We start from the raw sequence: 9,525 nt of genomic DNA, 5'->3' as shown, positions 1-9,525 counted from the left end.
TCCCCAGCCAGGGAACATACAGGAAACAACCAATGAATGTATGAGTGTTTCTCTCTCACCCTTCCTCCCTAGAATCAGTAAATTAAAAACAAATTAAATTTTTTAAAGTCTGGGTTCTCAAGTCTTTACTCTGCCTCTTTGTAGCTGTACAGCCCGAGTAGGACACTTACCCTCTTTGGACTGCTTCCTCCTTACAAATACGGAGGTTGTAAATCCCGTGTATCTCACAAAGTACAGTACATAAAAACATGCAGTCCTTGTTCTGTGCTCGATACACACTATGCTCTCAGTAATGCGTATTGGGTTATATATTGTTACATTTGTGGTATTTTCTGTAACACTTCCCACCACCCCATACCAATTTAATAAAACAAATATAAAGGTAACATTTTAAAAATTGCTGTATTCAAAATAATAAACTTTAGGGTAAATAAGCTAAACAAAAGTACATAAGCAAAAAAAATAAATAATTTACACCAACCCACTAACCTAATTTTCAGAGTAAAGCCATTTCCAATTATAGCTGTTACTGGGGCTCTTGCCTGTGGTCAACTTTGACAGTTCATTATTTTTTTAAAAATGGTAACACAAGCAAAAACACTTATTAAGTCTTTAACAAAACCAGAGCACTGGATTTAACTTTTTAATTTTAAGTAAAGAAACTTTGTAATTTTAGACATAATCCAATGTAGTGCTGATAGATTAGTATTTCTGCTTGAAGAGTTGGTATTTAACAGGGATGGAAAACTATAATGAATATAGTCTTCAAACCATGAAATACAAATGAAAGGGGACAAGTATACAGTAGAACAAAAACTGCAGACACTCTAACTGCAGGAAATATTTGAAGGCTTTATATCCTTTATTTTCATTACCCATGATGGCTTTTGGAATTGTGATCGTGTGACATATAGAACCTTTGACATTTTAGGCATAGCTTTTATTTGACTTTTTTTCACAGTAAGTTAAAAATCCATCATAAGACTCTGTAAGACTTCACTGGTCTTGCATAAAGACTCTAGGAGTTTGCAGTGTGATAAAAGAATAACGTGAAAATTTACGGTATTGCCCTAATTTCATACTTCCTTGTACACAATGAATCAATTTGGGAATCTATTTCAAGGATTATATACACAAAAGTGTCAAGCATAAAATGTTCTCCACTCTTGCATAAAAATGTGTACAGTGTTTCAGGAATGGAAAATGTCTCATGTTTCCGGGGCCCCGGCCTTCATGGATCTCTGCTGCCTGAAGATGAAAGGCTCCTCGTGCTTTACTGCTCTCAGGACTAATCATCCAACCCCGGCGTTTCTCCTTGTTGGATCCTGGATGCTATTCTGATGGCTTCTTCCAGAGATGGCTGCTCTCCAAGCTGAAACAGAAACATACACAAACTCACAGTCAAGATGATACCAAAGGAATATTATATGCCAGAAGTGGAATTTCTCTCTGTGATTCTGACACGTGGGCTTGCTAAGCTACTATCATAGCTTTACCAATCAGTAAAAGCAAAAAAACTAAATTCCTACAAGGGACAATAATGCAGTTTCTTTATTTAGGATTTTGATAGACCTTCACACATGCCAGGGACAAAAGATGCTCATATTTCCAATGGAGATAATTTAGAGAGCTTTCTGAGCCTTTAGTTTTTATGCCCATAAACTAAATAAAAACCAATGGCTGGCATTTTCCTGATTATGTTCTAACCTTTTGCCAAGTAAATACATGAAGAACTCCCCCAAGGAAAGGTAATCTGTACCTAGGATTCTGGATTCTCTGCTCGAATCCACTGACTCCCCAGAGGATGGTTTCTTCTTAGTCTTCTGACATTGCCCACTGTAAAATAGGGCTGTGCAGTGAATTCTCAGATGTAGGGTCTGTGTTGACACTAGTTTCACTTCCAAAGGAGTAGCTCTTAAGTGATTTATAGAATCCTATCTATTTAGACTTTTTAAAAAAATATTTTATTTACTTTACTTTTTAGAGAGGGGAAGGGAGAGAGAAAGAGAGGGAGAGAAACATCAATGTGTGGTTGCCTCTCACATGCCCCCTACTGGGGACCTGGCCGGCAACCCAGGCATGTGCCCTAGACTGGGAATCGAACTGGCAACCCTTTGGTGCCCTAGCCTGGGAATCAAACTGGTGACCCTCTGATTCTCAGGCTGGTACTTAACTGATGAGCCACACCAGCCAGGGCTTAGACTTTTATTTTTAGAGTTAAGATAGCTGGCTGGATGCAAATGGGGAGACATACCAGAAGCTTTATTTTTCTTGGTATAAATTCCCATAGAATATGCAAAGATAGTAAAGAACAAAGTGTTGGCCTCTTTGAATCCACCACAAACACACAATTTCCTTAGGGTGGCTAAGCAACACAGATTGTCCTGTGCCCTGTCTCCTGTAAGGGTTATGCATAAAGCACAGTGTACAAGGTTGAGAGGTCCGAGCAGCGCTGCTGTTGATGGAGGACAGCTGCCTCTGGACTCACCTGAACTGCAATCTGGGTGCCATTGGATGTCGCCACTAAGGTCAGAGGTCTGGTTTCTGTGGTTACTAGATGATGGCTGTGCTGTTGGTGCCCCATTTCTGATGACGCAGTATGGAATGCTGCTAAGTCCTGAGCCACAATTGCAACCTTAAACAAAAAACACACAGAAGAATTCAAACAATGGTTTAGTTATTTAAATCCCACCAGAGGATATGTTTGTTGATTTTAGAGAGAGAGGAAGGGGTGGGGGTGAGAGAGAGATAAACATCAATGTGAGAGAAAAACACTGACTGGTGGCCTCCTGTATGCACTCCAACTGGGGATCAAACTTGCAACCTAGGTATGTGCCCTGACCAAGAATCAAACCTTTAGCGCAACGGGATGATGCTCCAACCAACTGAGCCACCTGGCCAGGGCAAAACTATGATTTAAATAGGTTAAAATCTACTTAATGAAAAGGTATGTTTGTAAATTCAAAAGGAAAAAATCCCCTCTGACCACAGACTTGTAGAAGCCTGAAGCTGGAAGAAGCCTTATATATCATCTATCCTGGACTCCTCCTTTTTATTTGAGGAAGCTGAGGCTCAGAAGGGATTTATCTAGGGTTATGAAGTAAGGCAATGGCAAATGAGGGTAGAGGGCACTGGAGAAATGGATCCCTAAATTAGGCTCCATTAATGATGAGAGATGTAACTGTGCTTAAGTTCTATTTCCCCTAAGTGGCTGCTCAGGAAGTTAGTTACACATGTGGACTAATTCACATCAAATGTCTATCTATTCCCAAGTTTGGGGCAGTGGTAGATAATATACTGTTTTCTCCTGTTTACCTATTGCATTTTAACCAGACTCCATTTACCCAGGAAAACTGAAAGAACCAGTAGCATTACTGACCAATAGTAATGTATCTTGCTATACTCATTTCCTATTTTAGACTCCATGGAATCTTTGCACACTGCTCCTGAAGCATCTATCCAGAGTGGTTGAAAGTGCTTTTGTGGCTCTTAACCACAAATGTAGCCTTTTCTATGTAGATAAAATAGAAAATGGCATCAAATACTTGCTATATAATATTCTAAAATTTTGCTCAGCCAAACTCAGAAGAAAGGCTAAAAACTAAAATCTGTATTACTTGGCCATTAACCCACTAAAATGCTATGTTGGATCAATCCCAGCAATGTTTCATAATCCAGTAAGATTTCGGCCCAGCAAGGACTGAGTGGTTTATACTGGATTAACCCCTCCTGCAGATAACAATTATAAACTGTGGATAAAAATATGAAAAAGCTACTGTTTGAATGGATTGGAGAATGAGGAAAAGCAATCAGAAACTGTAGGAGATTCTCAAAGAAAGGGGAACCATAATGGTTCACATCCACGTTTAACTGGCTATGTAAGGAGACTTGATTTGGGTGGTAACACAATACAATATACAGATGATGTATTATCTATATAGTTTTATTAACCAATGGTATCCCAATAACTTCAATAATAAATAAATAAATAGCCCTGACTGGTGTGGCTCAGTGGACTGAGCACCAGCCTGCGAACCCAAAGGTCGCCGGTTCCATTGCAGGTCAGGGCACATGTCTGGGTTGCAGGCCAGGTTCCTGGCTGGGGGTGGGTGAGAGGCAATCAATCGATGTTTCTTTTCCTCTATTTCTCCCTCCCTTTCCTGCTCTCTAAAAATTTAAAAATAAATAAATTAATTAATTAATGAAAAAAATAGCTTTTTCATTGAGGCCACTCCCCACTCTGAGTAGCACAGGGTAACTTAAAGTATCAGCTAATGGAGCCTAGGGCTGCCAGAATGGTTACACATTGAGAGGAATATTCTAGAAAGGAGAAAACCAGGGTGGGGGCTGAACCCCTCCACATATCTGTATACAAACTTTCAATTCCTTAAGACCCCAGAACTGTAAATATCTGGGGAAGGTTCCAATAATTCTAGTAGAAAGCAGCAGCTGGAAGGCTGAAAAAGCTGAGACACTTGCTATAAGAAAGACAAAATTTAGAGTTTCTGTCTCACCAAGTTAGAGGGGCTGTACTACAAATAATGCTAAAGCACACCCTTCAGATAACGCATAGGTGGAGTGTGAACACCCGTGTGGATGGTCAACATTTGCCAAACAGCCTACAGTTGCAGCAGAAGGAGCAGTGGTGACAGCTGGTCCTCAAAGCTGCCCCTCACTGCCTGCCACACACACACCCCCTCCCCATATCCCTAGTGGCTGGAAGCTGCTCTATTTCATTCTAACCCCCAAAGCCTTTTCTTCCTGAGAATTTTTCTAGTCCACAGGCTATAGATAAGCTGCCTAAGAATGTTTGCTTTAGGGTCATTATCTTTCCAGCCTTGCAACTGAAACTAGTACAAGGTATATTTGCCCAGGCTGGGCTATAAACCCACCCAAGTATTCTAGAGCCATGGAGATGACTGCAAACTGATTAGGTGGGACCATCCCATAAGACAGCCTGAAAGCTCGTGTTTGGGTTCTTTCTTTTTTGTTTTGGCATACATTATAACCAGCAAACAATAAGTATGTTCCCATCTTAGGTTTCCTGTTGCGTTTTGACAGATACATCTATGAAAACAGCACCTAAAATAAGATATAGTACAGTTCCTTCATATTCCATGCCATCACTGTCCTTCCCCAGCCAAGCAGCACTTTCTGTCGGAGGATTTGTTTTTTCTGCTCTTGGATTTCACGTAAGGGGACTCATACAGAATCTATTCTACTAGAATTTACGGGTCAAAGGACAGAGGTATGTTTGACTTTATCAGAAACTGCCAAACTGTTCTTCTAAGTGGTTATATCATTTTACATTCCCACTATTGAGTAAGAATGTTCTAGTTACTTCCCATCTTTGCCAGCATTTGGTTGTCAGTCTTCTAAGTCATTTTCTTGTGTCTGAAAAGGTACCTAACTGTGATTTTAATGTGCATTTCTCTGATGACTAAAGAGGTTAAGCACTTTTTGTGTTATTGCCATTCATGAATCTTTTGTAAGGGGTCTATTCAAATAAGCAATCAAATGATTTGATCATTTTTAAAAATTGTATTTATTTTGCTCATTTTAATGGGCTGTTCATCTTTCTATTATTGATTTGAAGACGTTTGTTATGTATTCTCAATATAAGTTCACTAGCAGATATATACATTTTGAGTGACTTTTTCCCAATTTGGCACTTTTTCTTAATAATGTCTTTTGGTAAGCAGAATTAATTTGATGAAGTCCAATTTATCAGTTTTTTCTTCTATGGTTAGTGCATTTTGTATCCTAAGAAATCTTTAAAGCTGCAAAAATATTCACTTTTCCAGAAGGTTTATGATTCTGAGTTTTATATTTCAAGGTGTAGAAGACTTTCAACTTTGTTTTTTGTTATAGATTGCTGTGGCTGTTACGGGTCCTTTGCATTTTCAGGTAAATTTTAGGATCAGACTATATCATCAAAAAAGCCTGATGAAATTTTGGTTATAATGGTATGAAATCTATAAGCGAATTTATAGGAAGAATGAAAGCTACCAATTTTGATAGACTCTCACTGAACAGGGTGAAGTAACTGCAGTGAAACCTAACATTGCCATCAGCATAGTCCAAGAACAGTTTTTAAATGTATTATATTAATCAACAGAATTTAAATTAATGGAAATAAAAAAATTAAAACTACAAAGAGATATATCAGATTGGCAAGAATCCAAAGGGATATTTTTTCTACAAAATGGGAAGAGTATGTTGGCACTCTCAAATACTGCAGGTGGGAATGCAGACACTTATCTGAATTACAAATGCATAGGTCTTTTCACCAAGCAATTCCATTTGAAGGATTTATCTAGGACATATACTCACACACATGCAAAATCTCATGTGCACAAGGCTATGTGTTGTTTGAAACAGCAAAAGACTAAATATATCATGCATGTCCATACAGTAAATACAATATAACAAAAAAATGAGGAAGCTCTCTATATAATGAAATAGGAAAAATTTTCCTAGATATATTATTAAAGAAACAAAACGAAGTAAACAGTATAGTTTACTACCATAAAAAAGAAGTAGGGACAATGACTGCATATGCTTAATGAATTACTGGAAGAAACTAACACAAGAAACTAACTGAAGTGGATTATCTCTATGAGGTGAGCAGTAGGTTGATGGAGGCAGGGGTGGGGAGGATGACTTTTCAATGCATACCTGTATACAATTTTTTATTTTTGTAAACCTTTTAAAAAAAGATTTTATTTGTTTTTTTGAGAGAGGGGGATGGGGAGAGAGAGGGAGAGAAACATCAATGTGCAATAGGTACTTCGATTGGCTGCCTCTCACATGCCCCCAACTGGGGACCTGGCTTGCAACCCAGGCATGTGCTCTGACTGGGAATCGAACCAGTGACCCTTTGGTTCACAGGCTGGCACACAATCCTCTGAGCCATACAAGCCAGGGCATACTTTTTGATTTCTGAACTACGTGAATGTATTACATTTTCAAAAAATTAAGTAAATTTTGTAAACGAATTTTTCCCTAAGAACCTAGTAATGATAATTGTAGGAAGAGATATCATTAATGAACATTTAATAAATACATGGGCTGAGTAGTTTAAATGCATTACCTCATTCAGTCCTTATATCAACCTTATGGGGCAGATACAACAATCACTCCTATTTTATAGATGATGAAAAACAGAGACTCAGAGGGTTATGTACCTTAGAAGTTGTAAACTAGGATTCAGTCTGAAGTTTGTGCTTAACTGCTATATCACACTGTATATCTATTAATAATTTAGATATTGACATGTTTTGATTGATATAGAAGGGAAAAAAGAGCAATTACCTGCTGCCCTTCTGTGCCCTCAGCAGTTACCATAGCAACAGAGTGTGTTCCTGCTGAGGAGATGACTGCATCATGGGCAGGGACTGTGATAGGCGTGCCATCTTGCGTTACCATTGTGATGGTATTGCCTATGGCTTGCATATCGGTCTGAGATATGTTGACCTGCAATACAATGCATTCCACAAATCAGTCAATGTCTCTTGTTGTATTTGGCAAATTTTATTAAGGACTAGGCCTAATTCTTGATAAAGCTATTCTGGGAGCAAATAAGCACTTTATATTTTAGAAAGAGGTCATCAGAAAAATTTAAGCATTTCTTAAATGCATTTTTTCCTCTCCATCACTACTGCCAATTTAGACCTCTATTTTCCATCATCTGACTTTTTGCAATACCACGTCTTTCCGGGTATCCAGTCTACCCTTCCCTAATCATACTCTACCTTGCCACTGTTCTAAAAAAAAAACAAATTTCAGTATGTTCACTGCTTAATTCCCCAGTGACTCTCCACCACTACAGTTCGGATTCTCCCATGGCAGTCAGGACTTTTCAGGTTTGGCCTTTCACAGCGTCTTCAGACTCATCTGCCACCACTTCCAAACCAGCAACTGGCACTCCAGCCACAGCTAACCATTTGCAGTCCCAGACAGTGTCATATTCTGTTATCTCTTCATGACTTCACCTTCCTCCACTCTCTCTGCCTTGAGAACTCATGAAAAATTTTCAAGATCCAACTGAATGGCCACTGTCTACAAGGGCCTCCAAGAGTCCTTCACTCCTTTCTCCAGGCTGCCACAGCACGCAGCTACATACCCATCTCTATGAGCAATTACTGTTCATTTTAGGAATGTCTCCCCACACTAAGTCTACTACAATAGGCAGCACTGAGCAAATGTTCAGTAAGTATTTGTTGTCTATTTGTTGACTAAAGGAATGGAACAGAAACCTAATTCCTGAAGGAAATGGGAAGGTTACATCTACAGAAAATACATTATGGCAGGGAAAACAGCTGTTTGGGAGCACACAGAGAGGAGCCATGAGTAGATGACATGGCAGGAGGTTCCTATATGATAAATACTAGAATTATCAAAGATTGGAACAGTCTGCCTCTTTTTAAAAATTTTTATCTATTGGTTTTAGAGAGAGGAAAGAGGGGGGAAGACATCAGTTTGTTGTTCTACTTATTGATGCATTCATTGGTTGATTCTTCTATGTGCCCTCACCAGGGATCAAACCTACAACCCTGGGGTATTGGGATGATGCTCTAATCAACTAAGCTACCCGGCCAGGGCTAGGTTGCCTCTTAAGAGAGAAACCGCCCATGTATTTTAGAGCTGCTTAGGGGGGGATTTCTCCTGTATAGACAGGGAGGGAGATTACATCAAATGACCACCAAAGGGCCTCTGTCTGTGAGGAATCAGTGATGTCAAAAGTGAGAAGGAGGGAGATACATGGGATGGTACAAGAGCTTTGTATTTTCCAGTCCTGAGTATGTTCTGTCCCAGCTAACATCAGCACCTTAGCAGTTACCAACACGAATGGCACATTAATCATGGGAGGTAAAGCTCTGAGAGAGACTGGGGTAAACAGAGAGTTCTCCATGGAAAAATATACATATAAAAAGGCAAAGCAACCCCAGATGCCTATTTCTACCAGGTGCTAAGATGATCTTAGCTAGAGCTCAAAAATGAAATTATTTTAGCTAGTAGCATCTAAAAAACATAGTAAGTTTGACTATTGGAGAACAACCATTACATTGCTTTTCCTGGTGGAATCAAGAGACCTGTCCCATTAATTACGTGAAGCTCCCATGATTCCATGTAGGGAAAGAGCCACACTTTGGAAATTTTACAGGTTTGCCCATCACTGACTTCACATGTCTTTTAATGATGACATCATCACTCAGACAAGGCTCTGCTGATTTCTCAGTCTCATCTCCTGGACCTAATCAGCCATCAAATCCTATCCCTTTTCTGCATAGTGTTTCACATGGATTCACTACTTCTCAAGCCCTCAATTTCACTGTAGTTCTGACTTTCATCACCTAACCTTTGAACTCTACCAGTAACACCATTTGAGTTCTAGAGTCACAAACACTCTCCCTATTAATCTCTCTGCATATAGACTCTTCCAGCAGGCTACTGAAAAACCTTCAGGAAAGCTAGTCCTGTCTACAAGATGAAGTCCTAACTTTATGCTCTCATATTCAAGGA

At 39.2% G+C, this 9,525-nt stretch overlaps 1 protein-coding gene across 9 annotated transcripts in view; it reads right to left on the bottom strand.

Moving 5' to 3' along the window:
* Positions 1–841: 841 nt before the first annotated feature.
* The window catches only part of ZNF143 (zinc finger protein 143), a 38,748-nt gene continuing 30,064 nt past the window's right edge, over positions 842–9,525 (bottom strand). For 3 of the 9 annotated variants that reach the window (XM_045825455.1, XM_045825457.1, XM_045825456.1), the window contains exons 14-17: positions 7,315–7,476; positions 2,489–2,635; positions 1,760–1,849; positions 842–1,372 (exon numbers count right to left, since the gene is read on the bottom strand). In XM_045825455.1, the coding sequence (XP_045681411.1) occupies positions 1,760–1,849; positions 2,489–2,635; positions 7,315–7,476 (399 nt within the window). In that variant the 3' untranslated portion in view covers positions 842–1,372. The remainder of the gene's footprint in view (positions 1,373–1,759; positions 1,850–2,488; positions 2,636–7,314; positions 7,477–9,525) is intronic. The other 6 variants (XM_045825458.1, XM_045825459.1, XR_006784174.1 and 3 more) reach the window with 5 other exon arrangements.

Source organism: Phyllostomus hastatus, unplaced genomic scaffold (genome assembly GCF_019186645.2).
Source record: "Phyllostomus hastatus isolate PE091 unplaced genomic scaffold, TTU_PhHast_1.1 phas_scaffold_585, whole genome shotgun sequence".
Classification (NCBI taxonomy): Eukaryota; Metazoa; Chordata; class Mammalia; order Chiroptera; family Phyllostomidae; genus Phyllostomus; species Phyllostomus hastatus.
The sequence above is the reverse complement of the archived record's forward strand: the minus strand, read 5'-3'. Positions and strand labels throughout refer to the sequence as shown.